The sequence below is a fragment of the Balaenoptera ricei genome, chromosome 15 (genome assembly GCF_028023285.1).
Source record: "Balaenoptera ricei isolate mBalRic1 chromosome 15, mBalRic1.hap2, whole genome shotgun sequence".
NCBI classification, from domain to species: Eukaryota; Metazoa; Chordata; class Mammalia; order Artiodactyla; family Balaenopteridae; genus Balaenoptera; species Balaenoptera ricei.
Window position 1 is genome coordinate 15,847,101 of NC_082653.1, and position 22,061 is coordinate 15,869,161.

At 50.8% G+C, this 22,061-nt stretch overlaps 1 protein-coding gene across 2 annotated transcripts in view; it reads left to right on the forward strand.

Moving 5' to 3' along the window:
- The window catches only part of RIMS4 (regulating synaptic membrane exocytosis 4), a 60,782-nt gene extending 43,217 nt beyond the window's left edge, over nucleotides 1-17,565 (forward strand). For both annotated transcript variants that reach the window (XM_059897044.1, XM_059897043.1), the window contains exons 3-6: nucleotides 11,791-11,903; nucleotides 12,198-12,299; nucleotides 12,905-13,044; nucleotides 17,347-17,565. In XM_059897044.1, coding sequence (XP_059753027.1) covers nucleotides 11,791-11,903; nucleotides 12,198-12,299; nucleotides 12,905-13,044; nucleotides 17,347-17,565 — 574 coding nt within the window. The remainder of the gene's footprint in view (nucleotides 1-11,790; nucleotides 11,904-12,197; nucleotides 12,300-12,904; nucleotides 13,045-17,346) is intronic.
- The last annotated feature ends 4,496 nt before the right edge of the window (nucleotides 17,566-22,061 follow it).

Below are 22,061 nucleotides of genomic sequence, written 5' to 3' on the forward strand. Positions count from 1 at the left end.
GTGCTTAGCACAGGATAAGCACGGGATAAATGTTGGCTGTGATGATTATGATTATTAAAAGGTTTGCAGTGGGTGTCTTGAGGCAGTTGAGGAAGGATCAGGTGGTTTGGAGGGTGATTCGTCCAGGAGAGGGGAGAGCCTTGCCCTCCCAAGAGGGGCTGAGTCTTGGTGGAGCCCAGCCAGGTGCTACCCCCTTCCCCCAACACCTGGGTGAGGAAGGGAAGTGGAAGGGACAGGTGGGGACACTGAGCTGTGGTCAGCCTCCTCTTTGTTCTGGAGGTATTTGGGGCACTGACAGGACCCAGATGCCAGGCTCTGAAATGGGAGGGGGTGTGACCGTCCTCCCCCTGGGCTCCTGCCAGCCCAGCTGAAGCTTACAGGGAGCCGGCATGTTTGAGGAGCCCCCGCCAGCCTGCAGCCCCTGGTGCTGCCAGGTGTGTTTATTCCTGCAAGTGGGCACAGGGGTTTTCATTTAGCACCTACAGTGGATTTTCATGTAGTACCTACAGTGTGCCAGACAATTGGGCCGGGCATCTCAGAGACCCTGCCTTCCACTGACCACGCAACTAGCAGTGTGGTGAGAGATGCAAAGGGCAGGCACAGAGAACTTTGGAAATGCTGCCTGCAGCCAGCTCTCAGGGCTGGGGAACAAGGGCTCCCCACAAGGGTTGGGCCCTTCTGCCTGTGACAATGCTTGGGCTCCAGGCTACACGATACCAGTTACAGTGGCTTTAGCCCTTGCTATTCAAAGTGTGGCCCACGGCCCAGCAGCATCCCGTGGGAGCTTGTTAGAGATGCAGCATCTCTTGGGACTTGCCTGGCAGTCCAGTGGTTAAGAATCCACCCTTCCACTGCAGGGGGCACAGGTTCGATTCCTGGTCGGGGAACGAAGATCCTGCATGCCACGTGGCATGGCCAAAAAAAAGAATAAAAAGAAATGCATCATCTCAGGTTTCTTTTTTTTTTCTTTTGCTATTTAGCAAGGTAGTATTTTTATTTATTTATTTTTAAACAAGTTTCAAAAGATTTTTTTTTTAATTGGGGTATAGTTGTTTCACAGTGTTGTGTTAGTTTCTACTGTACAGTGAAGCAGAGTTCCCTGTGCTGTACAGCAGGTTCTTACTAGTTACCTATTTTATACATATTAGTATATATATATGTCAATCCCAATCTCCCAATTCATCCCCCACCCCACTTTACCCTCTTGGTGTCCATACATTTGTTCTCTACATCTGTGTCTCTATTTCTGCCCTGCAAACCGGTTCATCTGTACTATTTTTCTAGATTCCACATATATGCCTTAATATACGATATTTATTTTTCTCTTTCTGACTTACTTCACTCTGTATGACAGTCTCTAGGTCCATTCATGTCGCTACAAATGACCCAGTTTTGTTCCTTTTTATGGCTGAGTAATATTGCATTGTATACATGTACCACATCTTCTTTATCCATTTGTCTTTCGATGGGCATTTAGGTTGCTTCCATGACCTTGCTATTGTAAATAGTGCTGCAATGAACATTGGGGTGCATGTGTCTTTTTGAATTATGGTTTTCTCTGGGTATATGCCCAGTAGTGGGATTGCTGGGTCATATGGTAATTCTGTTTTTAGTTTTTTAAGGAACCTCCATACTGTTCTCCATAGTGGCTGTATCAGTTTACATTCCCACCAACAGTGCGAGAGGGTTCCCTTTTCTCCACACCCTCTCCAGCATTTATTGTTTGTAGATTTTCTGATGATGCCCATTCTAACCGGTGTGATGTGATACCTCATTGTAGTTTTGATTTGCATTTCTCTAATAATTAGTGATGTTGAGCATCTTTTCATGTGCCTCTTGGCCATCTGTATGTCTTCTTTGGAGAAATGTCTATTTAGGTCTTCTGCCCATTTTTGGATTGGGTTGTTTGTTTTTTTGATATTGAGCTGCATGAGCTGTTTATATATTTTGGAGATTAATCCTTTGTCCGTTGATTCATTTGCAAATGTTTTCTCCCATTCTGAGGGTTGTCTTTTTGTCTTGTTTATAGTTTCCTTTGCTGTGCAAAAGCTTTTAAGTTTCATTAGGTCCCATTTGTTTATTTTTGTTTTTATTTCCATTACTCTAGGAGGTGGGTCATAAAAGATCTTGCTGTGATTTATGTCGAAGAGTGTTCTTCCTATGTTTTCCTCTAAGAGTTTTATAGTGTCCAGTCTTACATTTAGGTCTGTAATCCATTTTGAGTTTATTTTTGTGTATGGTGTTAGGAAGTGTTCTAATTTCATTCTTTTACGTGTAGCTGTCCAGTTTTCCCAGCATCACTTATTGAAGAGACTGTCTTTTCTCCATTGTATATCCATGCCTCCTTTGTCCTAGATTAGTTGACCACAGGTGCGTGGGTTTATCTCAGGGCTTTCTATCCTGTTCCATTGATATATATTTCGGTTTTTGTGCCAGTACCATATAGTCTTGATTATTGTAGCTTTGTAGTATAGTCTGAGGTCAGGGAGTCTGATTCCTCCAACTCTGTTTTTTTTTTTTTTTTTCAAGATTGCTTTGGCTTCATCTCAGGCTTCTAACAAGATCCCCAGGTGGTTCGTGGGTTAAGGTTGAGACGCTCTGGCTTAACGGTAGTAATGTTCTAGAGCTAACACTATACAGAGCACTTGCTACATGCGGGCACTGTGCTAAGTGTTTTTACACGTATTGACTCATTTAATTCTCCCAATAACCTGATAACCCTGGAACTGTTAATATCCTCATGTTACAGGTGAGGAAATGAAAGCCAAAAGAGGTTAATTAATTTGCCCAAGGTCACACAGCCAGTAAGTGACTTCAATTTTGGGGATTCAAATCTAGCATTTGGAGTCTGCCCTTAACCATTCTACTCGACTCTTTCCCTCCTTTAATGGCTGCGTCTGTCAAGATTTCTGGAGGTGGATGCTTCCAGGATGGTTTGGTGGCTCAACGAGTCTGTCTTTTCCCTCCGCAGGCCTCAGCATGGTGGACCGATCCTGGTTTATCCCCTGGGACTGGGGAGGGGTTTTCTTTTCCAATGCCCCTTTCTGCCTGATTGAAAATTTGGTTCTGTATGTTAAGGATGGAAGCGAACAGTTATGGGTTGGGCAACCATCCAAGCTCCCACTCCCACCCCTGCCCCAAGCAGGCCCGTCTCCCCTAGATAAAGGGCAAGGATTCAAGCCCCCTGAGAAAGGACCATGAGTACCTCCCCAGACCCCTCATCAATCCTGAGATACTCCCTGGTGACCATCTGCTTCAGTTTGGGTTCCCCAGAACCAGACCCAAGACATGGATTTGAGTGCAAGCAGTTTACTTGGAAGGTGATTCTGGAAAACCATGGTGGAGGGGCCCATAAGGGAGATAGGGCAGGGGAGGCATCCAATAACATGTGTGTTGAGAAGCCAGCTGCCACTGTGGGCATCTGGAGCTTAATCCTGATGGGGACTCTAGGAGTCAGTGTGGAACAGGTGCCTGAGAGTCATTTCCTGGGAGGCCAGGGAGCTGGGGTATTTATACTCCCACTCTCATCGATTACTGGTTGATGGATGTTCACGTTTAACTCTCCTGCCCTTCCTGTGGCAACGAGGGCCCTGGAGACCAGAGAAATTTCTTGGGGGCCAGAGAAACATGGCCAGAGGAGTGAGGGTGCCAACAGTTAGAAGTCACTGAGCACGGACATGGTGAGAATCAGGGGATGTGGGGAACAGCAGCAGCGTCTGCTGTGCTTTCTGAGTGCACAGCGCCACCATCTCCCAGCTGCCCGAACCAGACGACTCTCCCAGACACCTCCTGCTCTCTCGCACTCCGTATCCAGTCCATGATTGGGCTCTACCATTTCACTCCTAGTTGTCTTTGACTCCATCCACTCCCTTCCCCTCCCCCAGCCGTGAGGCCACTCATCACTCTTGCCTGGATACCTGCAAGTCTCCTTTTTGGTCTAAACTGCACAGTCTGTCACTCAGCACTTATTTCCTCTGGATTCTGTCAGCTTCCCCCAGTCCGCAGCTGTGTGCCCCCTGCTCCACCACTGAACCTCTTACACTCCCCTCCGTCTCACCTCCAGATCTTTGCATACATTGCTCCCTCTACCTGGCACTCCCTTTCCTACCCCTGCTCCCTCTTTACCCTCTGACTCATTCTTCCTCCAGATCTCAGCTAAGAACATAAGCTATATCTCATGTGCCAACTTCAGCTAATTGATAGTGGCTTCCTGGAGTGCTGTGTTGAGAAGGATTCTGAAGTGCGGTCCGGGCCTGGCAGGAGCGTTGAGGTTGTTTGGCAATGTCTGTCCTGGGAGTGGGCAGGGGAAGTGGAACAGCTCAGGTCTGCCATTCCTCTGGCTGCATCAGCAGCTTCCACAGCCTGTTCTTCCCCCACCACAGCACCCAGCAGTCTGTCTTACTTGTCACATGTGTGTCTTGTCTGTCCTACTAGACACTGAGTTTGGTGCCTGCTCAGCACAGGGCCTGGCCCACAGGAGATGCCCCACAAATTTGGATGAGTAATAGGTGGAGACTACGTGCAGAAGTACATAAACACACTTGCCTCTCCTCCCCGCCCCTCCCCAGCCTCCTTCATCACAGACCCAGGGTCTCAGCATCCTCCCCGTAAACGCGAAGCTCTCCAGGCTGGCTGCTGGTGTCCCTCCTCCTCCTCCCCTCTGCCCCTGGTTGTCCTGTGGGGTCTGGGTCATCAGCACCCTGCGCCCCAGGTGTCTGGGTCACGGTGCCCACAGCTCTGGAGAGCAGAGTGTGAGCCGATGGCAGGGCCACTGCACCCGGCCTCAGGGTGGCTTGCTGTCAAGGCTGCTTCAGTCATCACCAAAGGCCCAGGAGGATGGGTGGGTGGTCAGAACCCCCTTTCCCTTTCCCACCTCTGCTACTTAGCAGTCATCGTGCCTGAAGGACAAGCAGGACAGATGTGGCCATGGGCTAGGAGATGGGGATTTGTTTGCTTCTGTTTTATAAGCACCAGTATTTGTTGAGCACTTGACTGCACCAAATTCTGTTCTAAGGCATTCATCTCATTGAATACTTACAGCAGCACCAAGGGTGGCCTATCATTGTTCATTCCTACTTCACCGAAAAGGAAACCCAGGCTCTGAGTGGTGAAGAATGTGTCTCTACAACCAGTGAGTGGGGGGAATCAGGATTCAGATCCAGGCCTGCCTGACCCCAAAGCGTGGACTGCAAATCCCTGTGCTCTGCCCTGGGCAAGGCTAAGGTCCCCTCGGGACACAGAGACAGTGTAGCAGAGAGGCAGAGTAGATGAACCCCGGAACCAGACTCCCAGGTTCAAATCCCAGGTCTGCCACTTAGCAGCGGCGTGATCTTGGTCGGGTTACTTAACTTTTCTGTGCCTTGGTTTCCCCTTCTGGAAAGTGGGTATTAATAATAAGTACCTAGCTTGCACAGCATTGTTAAATGAGGTTTAAATGAGTTAATATGGATAACTTAGTACTATCAGTGCTTGGCTCATGGCAAGCTTTTGATCAATAAAAAATAAATCCCTGGCTTCATGCCTAGGAGCTACGCTCTCGTGGCCCGGGGTTGGGGGAGGGGTAGGTTTGGGAATGTCTTGAATACTTGAGAAGCTGGAGTCAGGATTGTGTGAAGCTGTGTATCCTGGCATACAGTCAATTCTGCTGCAGTGCGTGTTTTGAAAACACAAATTTGTTCCAACGCGATTGAAGTATTCTGGAATAATTTGAGCACAATATAAATTTCGCCTTTGCTCAGGTGTGATTTCATCCACGAGAAACACGAGGTGAACTCGGGAAACTGCACCCATTTAGGAATGCACAAAACATACTCCTTGCTTCCTCCTCCCTCAGCCCCCCCCGCCACACACACACACCTGGCGTTACAGCTTCCCACCCGTCCGTTTCAGGCAGCCCTCTGTCACCACTTTGCAGTAACTCACACTGCAGACCTGCTGACACTCATTTCCAAGAGCAAGCGTCAGGCTGTCTTCAAGGTAAAGCACCATATTTATTGTAGTATCTATGCGTTTCTTAACCATCTTACAGGTATAAGACTGTGCCACCTTTTTTATTACGTCCCTGTCCTTTTTTTTTTTTTTGATACACTTTTTGGGTGTTGTGCCCCTAACCATATTTTCCCCATAAGCTCTGTGTTTGACTGCAGGACTTTGCACTGCACTGTGGTTTTTAGGAATGTATGTTTTGTGTTACAGCAGGACCGACTGTATTACAGGCTCAGCGAGGCTGTGGGAGGGTGGATGGATAGGCGATGGACATGTAGGGGCAGGTGGTGAATGGATGGACAGAGAGCCCGTGAACCTTTCAGAACCGCATAACCCATACTCACCACGAGGGCTGGGCCGCCTTTTAATTTCTGATGAGTTGAGACAGGCGATCCATCTGGAAAAGAGAGTAGAAGTCAAAACCCCCGAATAACCCAATTATTTCTTTAACCGTTGAGAACATGGGAAAACCAGAGGCCAAACTGAGCTCAAAGGTTAATAATAAAAGACAAATGGGTTTCAGCTCCACAAACAAAACTAACAGGATTTGAAAGGCAGGAAATCTAATTTCACCAATAACACAAAATAAGAGGCCAGCAGAACAGAGGTTTTAATCCTGTTTCAGGTCTCTGCCTCTGCCTGGTGGCACGTGTCCCTTGGAAGAATCAGCTGCTGTAGCCACCCTGCTGCCCCTCCCACCCCGCCCCAGATGACCTGGGCTTTGTCTCAGGCATCCAGATGCTGCACTTCCTAACAGGTCTGGAATTGGAAGTGCCGTGAAAACACCACAGAGAGGGAGAAGAGGCTCTTGCAGGCCAGGCAGCAGGGACCCGCTAGCCACAGCGTCTCAATCCTTTATTCATTCAGCACGTGCTGTGTGTTAGGCCCTTTGCTAAGCACCTTGCCTGCGTCATCCTGTTGACTCTCCCCAACAGCTCAGCCAGGTGACTATAATTTATTTCCATTTTATACATGCAGCTCAGAGAGATTACCAAACTTACCTCAGGTTGCACAGCCCTGGAACCCAAGGTCTGTATTATGTCGAGTTCAGTCTCAACCAGTATATTTTCCCAGTCTGGGGACAGCCCAAGGGTTTGGCAGTAAACATCTATTGAGTTCCTGCTGAACGAGGCATGGTCTAAGTAGCAGCAAGTATGTGGCATTTACCGATTCAGCACCCTCTTTCCTACCCCTTTGGGAATGGATCCTATAAGCAGAGATTTTCAAAACATTTAAAACTGGTTCAGCACAGGCACCCAGCAGTGGAAGGGCTGCACTGTGTCTCTAGGATAGGTGTGGGCTCGTTTGCAGGTAAGAAGATTCAAGTGCAGAGCCTCCAGCAGCTGGCCAGAGGTCACACAGCAGGCACTTGGCCAGCGAGGAGTAGGATCAGCTCTGACTTTGTATCCTCTGCCTTCCGTCCTTCTCCAGGGAAGTCCCCAAGGTGGAGCGGGGTCTCTGATGTAGTTGGTCCCCTGGCCAGCAGGGACCTACCTCCACTTTATTCTTCCTCCCTCCAGCCCCATGGAGGATGGGACAATCCGTTCAAGGTTTCTGGGGCGTCAGCCTGGTTCCTTGGCAGCCAGCGAGGCACCCTGGGATGGGAAATCAGGCCGCCACCCAGATATTATAAACAATTACCGCTAGTTACCAGGCCTGCCAGGTCCCCATTGTCTGCTCACAATCCCACCAGGAACTGAGGCAGACAAGGACGATGTTGGAGGAAACTTTCCGTTTCAGGCTGCAGAAGGCCTTGCTCTGCCTTGGGGGGCTGGGCCCTTTCAGTGCCTTAGATCCCACGAGGTACTGCTATTTCTCGAGCTTTTAGAGCCCAGACCCTCCTAAGAGAATGGATTCCAGACCCTCAGGAGGCTGGGGTGGAAGAGAAACGGGCGTGGAGGAAAGGCCAGGTCACCAGCTGTGAGCGAGTCTAGGTCTTAGCTTTCGTGCTGTTAATTCAGGTTCTTTGGGTTTGCAAGAATAGCGGGTATCCATTTCTGTCCCCAGGTAATTAAGTTATTTTTTCCATACTTTCTCTATAACACCGTTGCATAATTGTAGAGATAATAGATTCTGACGCCTGACTGCCTGGGTTCCAGTACTACTCTGCCATATCTTAGTTTGGTCCTCTCTCAGGTGCAGTGGGAACATATGCTCCTCTCCAGGGCGTGGAGGGACACACAGAGCCTCAGAGATGCTCCAGAGTCATTTGACAGGACACTAGACAACATTTCTGCAAAGCATGGCGCCCTTTTCTCAGCTCCACCCAATAAGAAGGATGGGCACGAGTCCCCTCTGCTTTCAGAATCCCCAAACCTCTGTGGAGTTTCCCATCATCCCTTAGCACCACCAGCCCAGCCTGGGGACCCAGACCTTCCTCCGTTCTCTTCCCTCCCTGCCTGACTCCCTCTGCTCTCCCAGACCGGGGATTTGGGGTTGGTTTGTTTACTCACGGGCAGGACAGCCAGGTTTTGCACCTCTCCTTCCAAGACTGCTGCTTCTTAGATTTGAAACTCAAAAGCTAAGAATCTGACTGTCTTGTTCTCTGCATCCTACCGGGTCATCCCTTCTCTGAGGCAGTAGACCTAGGATACCGTGACTCCTGCCTGAATGGGGAAAGGGTGGCAGCAGGTAGTAGGAAATCATGAAAATGAAAAAGTACTCAGGCTAAAATCTCAAATTATTATCCTTCCATTGACTCTGCCAATAACGTAAGTCAAAGCAGAATCTGTTGGAATGATTCTGGGACATCTCATGCGCTTGAGGAAAGAACCGGTGGACAGGACTGGGTGGCTAGTAGTTTGGGGCTCTTTTCGAGGACAGGCCATTCACACGGCTCAGTTCTCGTGACTGCTGGTCTCCGGGCTTCTCTTTCATTTCCCAGAGAGAGCCTTTGCTTGACTGAGCTTGGGTCAGCTGTCTGACCCTGGGTCCATCAGCTCTGGCCAGGGCACAGGGTCACTGCATTCATTAGTCAAACCAGTTGCTGTAACTAGCCTCTTAAATCAATGACTTATGGCTTAATGACAATGACTTAATACAGACATTTGTATTTTGCTCATGCAGACTTCAGTGCAGGTGTTTCTGGTCATTGCACCCAGCCAGGCTCCTTTATTCTTGTCTTTTTTTTTTTTTTTTTTTTAATCCAATACGTGTTTATAATTCCTCTACTGTCAGATATTTAGATTGTTTCCATTTTTACTATTATAAATCATCCGTGGCTAAATACAGTCCTTTTCTCCTCAATGTCCAAAAGCCTAAAACAGTTGATTTCCCTCTTTTCTTCCTGGACCTCTGTCCTTTCCTGTATTCTGTGACATTGTATACACCTGCAACATAGACCTTCTCCAAGGTGCTGAACTAGACTCTCTTGCCCCTGCCTTGTCTCAGTCACCCTCCTGGGCGAGAGAGAAGTACTTACTCTCTCCTGCTCCTCACTAAGCTCCTTTACTCTTGTGCTTTCACCATCCTGAGGACCTCAGGACCCTCTGCTGGTGACTCTGGTCAGGATAGAGAGAAGATAGTATGTGGGAGGTGACCTTCCTTCCTCTCCCCTTGTTGCTGGACCCTGTGTATCCATTGGCCCCCAGTTCAAATTCTCCTCTCCTGGTCCATTCTGGGCCACTGCAGCCAGCAGTGATTCCTCTCTTCTGATGACCCCTGGGCTCCCACAACCCAAGGTGGGCGGGTAGAGGACTGGTTGTGCCTCATAAGAAGACAGTAGTCTTTTTTAGTTGTTTCTTTGGGGGCAATATGTTTGTTTGCTCAGCAGAATGGTAAGGTGTTTGTGCATGGAGTCTTCTCTTGTTTCTTCCCCCAGCTTGCTTGGAATTTTATACATAAAGGTCAAGTAGTCTTGGGTGACATGAATTGGGCAGTGGCCTCGTATAGTAGCAGGCACTGCCATCATATAGCCCTCGGACAGGTGTCTTTCTCACTCCTGGCCTCAGTCTTCCAATCTATGAAATAGGGAGTCTGCTGGGTTGGAGGACACCTTCCTGTAACTGTTTGCAGAGCCAGCAGGTATATCCTTTGCCAACTGTGAGGTTTTGTGAATTAGCAATGAGGTGTAAAGGCAGACAGCTGTGGTTCAAGCACCAAGGAGCATGTCTAGGGTGTGAAGAGCTGGGTACAGGCAGAGAAGACCGTGAGTGAATTGTTCTCTCTGAAGAACTGGGGAAAAGGTAGACTAGCAGAGTGGTTTGGAAGCAGAAGGGGGCACCCTCGGAGTGGAACCACAGACCCCCACCTCCCTTGGATGCTCCTCCTGCTCCTTCAAGGCCGAGAGCCCAGCAGGTTCCCTGAGAAGGGAGCTGGGGGCAGGGTGGCAGCTGCTCTCAGGCTGGGGAACAAAGTGTGCAGTGCCCTTGAGGCCCAAGGCAGGCTCCCCTTCCTGTTCAAAGAGGCTCTGGCTGCTGCCGTGAAACCCAGCGCACAGTACGTGCTTATTAAAAGTTAGCTGTTACTCTTGGAACATGCCCAGGTGGAAAGTCACCTGAGGTTGGCCTTAGAAGTGTGGTATCCAAGTGCTGACTCTGCCCTGTGAGTTCTGGCTTTAGGTTAGCCTGAACCTGCTTCCTCATCTGAATAATGCTGATAAAGTCAAAACAAAACAAAACAAAACCAACCTCCTTTGTTTGTGGCAAGGTTCCTATGAGAATGCTTTGCTCCTAAAGGTAATAGGGGCACATCAGGCATGGTACTTAGCACCTGATCTCATTAAATACAACAGACCTAGGAGATGGGAAAGAAAAAACTAAAATTGGTTTCAGCAAAATAATATAATAATTGTTGTTGTTGTTGACTTATGTAACTAAAAAAAAAAAAAAAAAGAAGTATCTCTTGCTTCAGGCAGAGTTTGATCCAGGAGGTCACGCAGTGCCACCTGTGTGATATTTTCCTTCATGGGCTCCAGACGGCAGCAAGAGAGCTGCCAGAGGCTCCAGTTTTCTGTCTCAGGTTCAAATCTGATGGGAAGAGAGAGCTTCTCACTTCCTACAGTTCAAAGAAATCTTCCCGGGCAGATTCTTGTGAGCTGCATTGGGCCACACGCCCAACTCTGAGCCAGTCACTGGCTAAGGAAGGAACGGCTTGATTGGCTAGGCTGAGCCTACGCCAGCCTCTGGAACCAGGTCTGCTCTGCTCCATGGGAATCAATGCCTTGGGGGAAGGGGCTCCCCAAAGGAGATTTGAGGTCTTGTTCCCAAAGGAAGGCGAGTGGACGTTGGGCAGCTCTATGGCAAGAACAAGTGGAACCTCGGAGGCTGAGCCACTGGCGCCGTGCATCTCAAACTGTCCAGTGCAAACAAGTCTTCTGGGGCTTGTGTTAAAAGCCAGTTGCTGATTCAGCAGCTGGGGAGTGGAGTGGGCCTCAATTCCCTTTCTAATTAGCTCCCGGGTGATGCTGCTGGTCTCTGGACCACACTTGAGTGTCGCAGCTCTCACCCATAGAGCCAGGCATTGACAAACATCATCTCCCGTGAGTCCTACAGCCACCCAGAGAGGCAGGTGTCACCATACCCATTTCATGGAGGGGGAACCTGAGGCTCGGCGAGGAGAGGTAGGACAGGGAAAGGTACAGGACACAAGCTAAGCCCTGGAATTTTGGAGTCAGAGCTGAGATTTTAGGGCCATTAAAGTAGAACGGAGGCAGAGATAGGACAGCGGTCTGCCTGAGGCTGGGTGATGGATGTGGACAGAATCGCTGTGGAATGAGGGCCATTCTGGAGCTGATTGCCTGAGTCATCAGAGTCCTCAGTCGGCCCCTGGGAACGTCTGCTTTTGTCTCATTCTTTCTTCTTGCAGCCTTAACTATGGGGGAGTTTGCCTGGCATCGGACGCCCAGTTCAGTGACTTCCTGGGCAGCATGGGGCCAGCACAGTTTGTGGGCCGCCAGACCCTGGCCACCACGCCGATGGGTGAGTGTCCCAAGACCTGTTCCAAATGTTGGGGGGGTCCCCACCAGAAGCCCCGTGTCTCTCCCTCCTTCCCCTCTGCCTTGGCTCCATCTGCTGAGCACCCAGCCTGGAGCGCAGTTCCTACCTGCCAGGCGCTCCGCAGAGCCCGGGCGCTTGGTGTGGGAGTTGGTTCTGGTCTTGTTCGGGGCTGGGAGCAGGGGGAAGGGATTTCATCCCTCAGCGGAGAGAAGGAGCTGAGTCCTTGATGGAGCTTCCAAGCCACTTCCCAGTCTCAGCTCTTGGGGCCTTCTGCAGGGGATGTGGAGATCGGCTTGCAGGAGCGGAACGGTCAGCTCGAAGTGGACATCATCCAGGCTCGGGGACTGACGGCCAAGCCAGGCTCCAAGACACTGCCAGGTGTGGAGGCTGCCCTCCCGTCTGCAGGGTGGGGGGTGGAGGTCAGGGGGATGCCCTGAGGGCTGTCTGGGTCTAGAAGAGAGAAAATTGGGTCCAGCTCTGGGGGATCCCTCAGTCCCAAAGCAAGTGACTCTTGTGTAACTGATGATTTAGGATTTTTTCTGGAGACCCAGTTGAAATTGTCCGTTGACCTTGTCAGCCTTCCCGGCTGGACTGAGCTCCTGGGGGGCAGGGACTGTCTTTCCTGTTTATGGTTCTACCCTAGCGCCTGGTAGGGCTCATGGAATACCGTGGGTGCTCAGCAGACATCTGAGTGAATGGGTCAACCACGAATATATAAGCCCGGGAAGGGTGGGCAAGCCAGGGACTGAGAGAGGGAAAGGGTGAGCAAAGGAAGGGGGAGGCAGGCAGGACCACCCGAGGGGGCCGAGTAGGCCCCAGCTAACCCTGGCTGCACCCCACCACCTACCCCCACCTGCTCCTGTTGCCTCTTCTGCAGACCCCCTGGGGGGACTCTGATCCCCACCAGCGGGTCCCTCTGCTGTGCCCTCCGCCCACCATTTGGGGCTCAGGCTAGAACTCATCCTGCTGGCCTCTGTCCCCAGCGGCCTACATCAAAGCCTACCTGCTAGAGAACGGCATCTGCATTGCCAAGAAGAAGACCAAAGTCGCTCGCAAGTCGCTGGACCCGCTGTATAACCAGGTGCTGCTGTTTCCCGAGAGTCCCCAGGGCAAAGTTCTGCAGGTGAGGGGCCTGGGGGCGGGGCGGGCTGCAGTATCAGAGGGAGAAGGAGGTGCTTCTTGGGGGTGGGGGGCTCCCTGCAGGGCCTCATCTGGAGGAAGTAGAGCACTGTGGTTAATCTGAGCGCCACAACTTGCTGTGCGACTTTGAACAAGTTCCTTTCTGAGCCTCAGCTTCTTCATCTGTAAAATGCGGATACTAATAGTACCCACTGATAATGTTACTGTGAGAGTGGAATGTGTGCTTTGTGCAAGAAGAGTATTTGCAAGTTTGGCTGTACAAATGGCTGCCGTTAACATCATCATCATCATCATCACCATCACCATCATCATCACCATCACCATCACCACCACCAACCTCTGGAGGCCAGGGGCTTGGCATGGAGCACAGTGGCAATAGACTGAGAGCCTTTGGAGGATCCAGAGAGGTCTTTGGCTCCTTGGCTTTTAGGAGGATCCTGGAGCTAGAAATAGCTGCCCATCATGGGGTCGGCAAGGCCCGGGTTGGATGCCTGCAGGAGCCATATGCCTGCTCTCTCAGAGCTGCTATTTGGACACCTCTAGCTTATACCTCAATTTCTTGCTCCTAACCTGGGCAGGCAGAGCAAACAAGGGTAGGGCCAAGGTATTACAAGTCACCAAGACAGTGGGACTTTTGCCAGACTGGGAAACCCAGGTCCTATCTAGGGCATAGTCTTTCAACTTGTGGGTTGAGACCCATCACTGAGTTGTGAAATCAGTTTAGTGCGTCTCAACAAGTATTTTTTTTAATGGAATGGAATAGGAAATAGGAAAGAAATAGGAAATAGGACTAGGAAAGGTAAGTCTTAGTAAGATAAGTCTTATTTGGTGGAGCACTTGCTTCAATTATGAATCCCATGTGTTTACTGGGTGATGATATAAATGTCTGTCTTTCTGTATATACCGGTCAAAAAAGTTTGGAAAAACCCTTCTGGTCTAAAGACATTCAGAGACAATTTAAAACAACCAGAAGACCATCTGGGGGCCACATCTGGTCCACTGGACAAAGGTTTGTGCATTTTGGCCTGAGCATCTTTGGAGAAGCTCCAGAGCACATCCCTATCTGGGATGCGGAGGGAGTGGGGAAACAAATCTGACATGGGGTCCTTGCTACTGAGCCTTCTGCCTAATGTCAGAGCAGGACAGACCCACTGCAATTGAGGAATGCCAGTTGTATTAGTCTGCTAAGGCTGCCATAACAAAGTACCATAGACTGGGAGGCTTAAACAACAGAAATGTATTTCTTACAGCTCTGGAGGCTAGAAGTCCAAGATCAAGGTGTCACAGGTTATGTTTCCTGAGGCCTCCTTGGGCTGCAGATGGCCCCCTTCTTGCTGTGTGCTCACATGGTCTTTTTTCTACATGCAGACATTCCTGGTGTCTAGCTGTGTGTCCTAATCTCCTGTTCTTATAACAACACCAGTTAAAACCACAACCACCCTAATGGCCTCATTTTAATGTAATCTCCTTCTTAAAGGACCAGTCTCCAAATACAGTCACATTATGGGGTTAGGGCTTCAACATGAATTTGAGGGAACACAGTTCAGTCCATAACACCAGTGAAAACAAACCCATCCACACACCAGACGTGAGCTTCTGATCAGCTGCCTAAGGGGTGTTGAAGACTGATTAGTTGAGTGACTTCGGACGAATGATTTAACCTCCCTGAGCCCCAGTTTAAACAGCTGTGAAATTGGAATCCTTTTTTGTAGGGTTGTTGGGAAGGTTGAATCTAAGGCTGGTTTAGCCTTAGAACAGTTCCTGACATGCAGTAACCAATAGCAATGGCCCATGTTGTTTGCATATTACCCTGCATGCTTGAAGAACGTCTTACAGCTTACAGCGAGCTTTCACATCCATTATCTCCTGTGATCCTCGCTTGCCAGGTAAGCTGAGTGCGGGTGATTCCATTTACAAACAAGAACTCTGAGACTCTGTGAGGCTAAACGACTTTGCCCAAAACCACCCAGCCAGGACTGGGATTAGAACCTGCGCGTGCCTGACCCTAAAGCATGTGCATTAAGACAACAGGCTCTATGAGTGATAAGCCAGCCCACCTTTAGAGAGGGGCAGAGTTAGAAACTGAGGTGCCGGAGAGCAAATGAGGGTCCTGTAGCCACAGACCATCCATCTGGCCACTCCAACCTCCAACCTCATGGAGGTTGACCAAGAAATAAGGAAGACACTGCAGAAAAGAGTCTGTTGGAAAAAAGGAAGGAGGCTAGCATGTACACTATACACGTAGCAGCCACTTTTTTTTTAAATTGAAGTATAGTTGACTTACAATATTGTGTTAATTTCAACCGGATAGCAAAGTGATTCAGTTATTTTTTTCAGATTATATTCTACTATAGGTTATTATATGATATTGAGTATTCTTGTTGCTTATCTATTTTATATATAGTAGTTGGTATCTGTTAATCCCATACTCCTAATTTATCCCTCCCTCCCTCCCTCTCCCCTTTGGTAACCATAAATTTGTTTTCTATGTCTGTGAGTCTATTTCTGTTTTGTAGATAAGTTCATTTGTGTCATATTTTAGATTCCCCATATGAGTGATATCATACAGTATTCGTCTTTGATTTACTTCACTAAGTATAATATTCTCTAGATCCATACATGTTGCTGCAAATGGCAATATTTCATTCTTTTTTATGGCTGAGTAACATTCCATTGTGTGTGTGTGTGTGTGTGTGTACACATCTTCTTAAGCCAATTGTCTGTTGATGGGCACTTGGGTTGTTTCCATGTCTTGACCATCATAAATAGAGCTTCTATGAACATTGGGGGTGCATGTGTCTTTTCAAATTAGAGTTTTCATCTTTTCTGGATATATACACCCAAGAGTGGGATTGCTAGATCATATGGTAGCTCTATTTTTAGTTTTTTAAGGAACCTCCGTACTGTTTCTCCATAGTGGCTGCACCAATTTACATTCCCACCAACAGTGTAGGAGGGTTCCCTTTTCTCCACACCCTCTCCAGCATTTATTATTATTATTATTTATATAATTTATATAATTTATTTATTTGTTTATTTTTGGCTGCATTGGGTCTTCGTTGCTGCGTGCGGGCTTTCTCTAGTTGCGGCGAGCGGGGGCTACTCTTCGTTGCGGTGCACAGGCTCCTCATTGCGGTGGCTTCTCTTGTTGTGGAGCATAGGCTCTAGGTGTGTGGGCTTCAGTAGTTGTGTCGTGCAGGCTCAGTAGTTGTGGCTTGCGGGCTCTAGAGCTCAGGCTCAGTAGTTGTGGCGCACGGGCTTAGTTGCTCTGCGGCATGTGGGATGTTCCCGGACCAGGGCTCGAACCCGTGTCCCCTGCATTGGCAGGCGGATTCTTAACCACTGCGCCACCAGGGAAGCCCGCATTTATTATTTGTAGACTTTTTGATGATAGCCATTCTGACCACTGTAAGGTAATAACTCATTGTAGTTTTGAATTTTTCTAATAATTAGGGATGTTGAGCATCTTTTCATGTGCCTATTGGCCATCTGTATGTCTTCTTTGGAAAAAAAATAGTCTCTTTGGGTCTTCTGCCCATTTTTTGATTGTGTTGTTTTTTCAATATTGAGTTGTCTGAGCTGTTTGTGTATTTTGGATATTAACCCCTTGTCGGTCACATCATTTGCAAGTATTTTCTGCCATTTCTGTAAATTGCCTTTTTGTTTTTTTGATGGTTTCCTTTGCTGTACAAAAGCTTTTAAGTTTGATTAGGTCCCATTTGTTTATTTTTGCTTTTATTTCTTTTGCCTTGAGAGACTGCTCTAAGAAAATATCGCTACGATTTATGTCAGAGAATGTTTTACCTAAGTTCTTTTCTAGGAGTTTTGTGGTGTCATGTCTTACACTTAGGTCTTTAAACCATTTTGAGGTTATTTTTGTTTGTGGTGTGAGAGAGTGTTCTAATTTCATTGATTTACATGCAGCTGTCCTACTAGCCACTTTTTAAAACTTTGTTTCCAAGGATCTGGAAGCAGAGGGCCTTTTAGGGGGTGGGGTGGCAGGTAGGACACTCATCATGTAGGGTCAGCCCTCAAGGCTTGGGCTCAGAGATGGGGCGTGTGGAGGATGGAAAGAAATGGCAAGACCAGAGGCAGGAAGCCAGTCATCCAGTGACCAATAATGGTGGCACTGGAGCCAGGAGAATATGGTGGGACTCGAGCCATTTTAGGCGGTAGAATTCCCTGGACTCGGAGACGAATGGGGCGTGGGGTGACCCCAGGTTCTGGTTCTGGGCCCGTGAGTAGCGCTGGCAGGATTTGAACCACTGTGTCTCTTGCCCCGCAGGTGATCGTGTGGGGGAACTACGGGCGGATGGAGCGGAAGCAGTTCATGGGCGTGGCCCGCGTACTGCTGGAGGAGCTGGACTTGACCACCCTGGCCGTGGGCTGGTACAAGCTCTTCCCCACCTCCTCCATGGTGGACCCAGCTACGGGCCCCCTGCTCCGGCAGGCATCCCAGCTGTCCCTTGAGAGCACCGTGGGGCCCTGCGGCGAGCGATCTTAGTGCCAGGGAGGGGGAGGGGCTCGCCAAGATGGTCTGGAGACCGCCCAGCCCCGACCTGGGACCCCAGGCCCAGGGGCACATTGAACAGAGGAGGATGGGGTTCTCCCCCCACAGCGGGGAAGCAGAACGGGGAGACCTGCCCCCGCAGGGCCCCTCCTCACCCCTTCTTTGCCTCCCATCCCCTGAGACCTTCCCTCTCCCGATGGGATTGGCTGCACTTTTGACTTGGCTGGTTCTTGACCTGGTGGATGTGGCTGCAATCCGGAGAAAGGAAAGACCGAGGTGGCAGAGCAAACCATCCTCCTGCCCCAGACACTGTCCGACCGCTCCCCCTTTTTGCCTCCTTGGAAGCTCGCTGCCCGGAGCCAAGTCCAGAACCCAGCGGCCATCTCCATGGTGCCAATTACCAGCAAGTGTCTTTCCTGCGGCACCGGGTTCAGGCAGCTACTCCTGCCCCAAAGCCTATGGGGCAGCTTTGCAAGGATCCGGAGCCAGCTCCGGGGGACCCCAAGCCCCCGACTTGAAGAGGAGCTCAGGCCTCCCTCCACCTGCTCGTGGAAGGAGCTTTGCCGCAGCCTGTTCGAGTCCATCTGTCCGTCCCCTGCCTGCCCCTCTTACGGTGGCTCTAGGACTTGGGGTCCTTCAGGGACCAGAGGACAGGAGGGGTGCCCTGGGCCTGGCACAGATCCCCAGGGTACCTGCCTCTGTGGGATTGCAACAACCTAGTTTGCAAACCGTTAGTGGACTGGACAGAACTCTGTCGCCTGTGTTTTAGCAGAGGAGCTGTGGGACCCCGATTTTTGAGAACCCCAGCTCCAGAGAGCTCACCGTCTCTGAATTTTGGAGATGCGGGATTGGAGAGGGAGTCTGAGGAAAGCTGGGCTTGGGACTGGTGGTACCCAGGCGAGGGTTTCCCAAGTAGGAGAATCCCTCCTTGCTGGATGAGGTCAAAGGTTATCTTGTCTGGCCCTCTGCCTCCAGGCTAAGGGTCTGGGGAGGCAACAGAGCTCCCCAATTTTAGTCTTTTTAAACAAACCACCCTGTACTAAGGGCAGAACCCACTGCCCCGGCCTCAGTGACCTTGGCTCAAGGAGAGAAAGAGAGTGAGGAGAGGCATGAGTGTGAGAATTGGGAGATTCCTTCTCGAGCAGGCCTGGGGCCCTCCCCGGGGCCTTTACAAGCCCTTTTGCATGCTGGGGAGGACGCAGGCTGGCCCCCCTCTCTAGAAGCACATTTCTGCCACCTCCCCTGCGAGGCGCCCAGCCGCCCACTCCCCATACCCCCCTCATTACCCAGTCCTGCTGTGTAGGGCATAGTCCTGGTTAGCCGGGTAGGGTTAGTGTGCCAGGCCCTGTGCCTGGTCTTAGCTCACATAGAGTCCTTACAGAGTCCCCAGACGGGGCGAGAGGAGATGGAGTGCGTTCCAGGAGACGGCCTTTTCCTCCTCGATGGCCTGGCCTGGGCCTGGATCTGGAGCCTGGTTCACACGGGAGGCCGCCCTCACCACCCCCCGCCCCCCACTCTTCCTCCCCTCTTCTCCCTCCTCCTCCCCTCCCCCTTCTCCCCCTCCTTCCTCCCCCTCCCCATGTAGGGCTGTAGCCAGAGCTGCCCATGATACTCAGATGCTCTGATTTATTACCCTTGGTACTGACTTTATTCAGGAAGCACTCCTGAGGATGTGAGCCTTGGCAGAGGGGCCTGGGCTCCATCGGGAGGCGGTTTTCCGCTGAGGATGCCCGGCTGTGTTGAGTTCCACCTTGCTCCCGGTCCCCCTCTAGGCTATTGACCAGGTGATTCCTTCCACCTGGAACCCCTCAGCCTGTTTGAGCCCTGGGCCCCCTTTAAAGTTCTGGATGAGGTATAGCGCCCCCATGCTCTGGGAAGGGGAGATGGAGGTGCCCCTTTGATCCAGGAGGCCTTCAGACCTTCCTGAGATTGTGGTGGCTGGAATCCCAAGGCTGGGGCAGGAGGCAGCGGGGCTCTGGAGGCCCAGAATCAGCGCCTCCCCCGTGAGTTTTTTTTAAACCAGTGTGATTTTTCTGCCGTTCGTTTATTACTCACCATTCGTAATATTTTGAGCCAGGAGAGCGCCTTCTCTCTCCAGCTGTCACTGCTCTGGTAGTTCAGGGGTAGCTTTTCAAAGACAGGGCGGAGCCTGGCTGTTTCAACCAGAGGGGGGGGGGTGTGGTCTGTGCGCCCCAGCCTGAGCCTGCCCTTGGTTGTCTGCACAGCCTTTATAAAGGGAGAGAGCGTGCTCCAAAGCAATAACACCCAGAGGGTGGTCACCGAGGGCCCCCCTCAATGACTTTCTTGTTTGTTCTGTGAATTCTCAGCTCACCTCCTGGAGGGGTGGGCTGGGGTGAGGGCTGGAGCCCTCTTTCTTTGTATCATCGTTGTGAGCACATGGCCACCTTCCAAGGGGCCCCGACCATTGGGCGTGGGAACCACCGTCTGTCCTCACCAAGGGATGGGGGTTTGGGGAGGGGTGACTATTCTCATCATTAGCTTTGGGGAACCTTCATGCCTGCTCCTGTCTGATCCTTTGCCAGCTCAAACTCCCCCATTTGGAGAAGAGCAGAGAGGGTGGAGTTGGGATTAGGAGTTGGGGGGCTGGGGTCTCTAGGGGACAATTCTTTTTTCAATCCCTGGGCCAAAGGTCACATGCAGGGGTACGGTGGGAGGGAGTCATCTCCACTTTCCTTCTCCAGAATCTGCCTGTCGCACTAAAGCGAAAGGGGCTTTGGGACCATAAATGAAATCATTTCCATTTTACAAAGAGACCACAGGCCTCTGGGGTCACCTGTGAGTTTATGGCACCCCCAGCCTGGGCCTCCTCCTCCCACCAGAGGCTGAGCTGGAGCCAGGGCAGGACCAGCTGGGGCCACCATTTCCCACAATATTTCCTCCGCCCTTCTCTCTGTGTCCTTCTCCCAGGGGCCTTGAAAAGATGGGCAGTGCCAACTGTAGCCCATCTGAGAGGGGAGGAAATAGGCTCAGAATCAGTAAGTGACTTGCCCAAGATGAGACCCCTCAGCAAGTGAGCCAAAACGAGGGCTCCACTGTCCCTCCTTTGTGGGACAGAAGACCGTCGCTCCAGGGTACATCTGCCATGATAAATATTTGTGACCTTTAAGCCCTGGGCCACCCAGCCCTGCTTGATTCCATCTTGATGGGCCAATAACTTTTCTGGCCCCGGGTTTGGAGGAAAGGGTTGCCATAGAGACCTCGCTCTCCTGGGGGTCTGGCCTGACTAACTGAGGCTGTGCAGGATTTGGTCCAGGCCTTGATGTCTAAGTGGGGACTCCCGCCAAGGGGCCACAACCCCTCCGAGACCAGCCTGAGGGAGGCAAGACACTGGTTCCTCCCTGGGGCTGTGCGGGAGTGAGCTGGCTGTGGTACACTTCATCTTAAGGAAATCCTCACCAGACCTTCAGATATAACAACAGCTGATCTTCCTGTAGTGCTTTTCAAACTTCTTTTGTTTTCAAACTGCTTTTACCTTGCGTGTAACCTCACAAGAGCCTTTGGGCAGTCGGTGGACACTTGTGTTATCAGCCCCATTTTACAGAAGAGGAAGCTGAGGCCCTGGGAGGGGGAGGCACCTGCTAAGGTCCCACTGTGAGCTGGTGGCTGAGCCTGGATGAGAACTCAGTTCTCCAGCAGTTCAGAGCTCTTTCTTCAACGTGGGGTGAAGCAGAGAGTTGAGGTCACGCACTTTACAAGCTGATCCGCCATCCGGCTCCTTATATCAGGAGCTCACGGGCGCACCTCAGTGTTCAGAGGTACCTCTGAGCCCCGCTGCCCTTGGAGCACGGCTGTTGCGTCAGGCAAGGCCACCTGCATTTATTTATTGAGCAGCGGCCCTGTGCCAGGCCCAGGGGACTGGGGTGCCCCTCTCCATCCCCCGTTGCCCTGTAATGACTCCTTTGGGCTCGGGGAGGCCCTGTGTCTGTATAGCAGCATTTCTGAGTGGACGGGAAACGTTCTGTCCATGAGGTCATCTGACTCACAAACCCTGAAGGGGAGGCACTGACCGTGCCCGTTTGACGCATAGCTTCTGTGAGGGCAAAGTGGAGACTTGAACACGGGGCCTCAGGCATCACCTCTGGAGCCCTTTCACTCTACCACTGCCTCCTGAGGGGGTAGCAGGAAGGCAGGACCCCTGGTCCTCAGGCCCACTCTCCACTCACTCACCTTTCACCCCCCTTCCCTCTTTGGGAGCAGGAGCCCCTCAGGCTTTTGGGGAGGGAGGGTTTCCTGGGCCCCTGGGTTGGAGCGGGTCACGTTGCATTGTGTTCATGACCATGTAGCTCATGTTGAAAATTAAAGTTTTTGGCTTTTCTAACGTGGCTTGCTCTGCTGTGTGTTGACGCACTTCTCTGGGACACTGGGACACTAAAGGCCCTTAGTTTTAAGGATCTGAGTGCTCCGGGACGTCAGCTTTGTTAACGTCTCCTTATGGGGCTGGGGCCTGGCCCAGGAACCCTCCCAGAGAT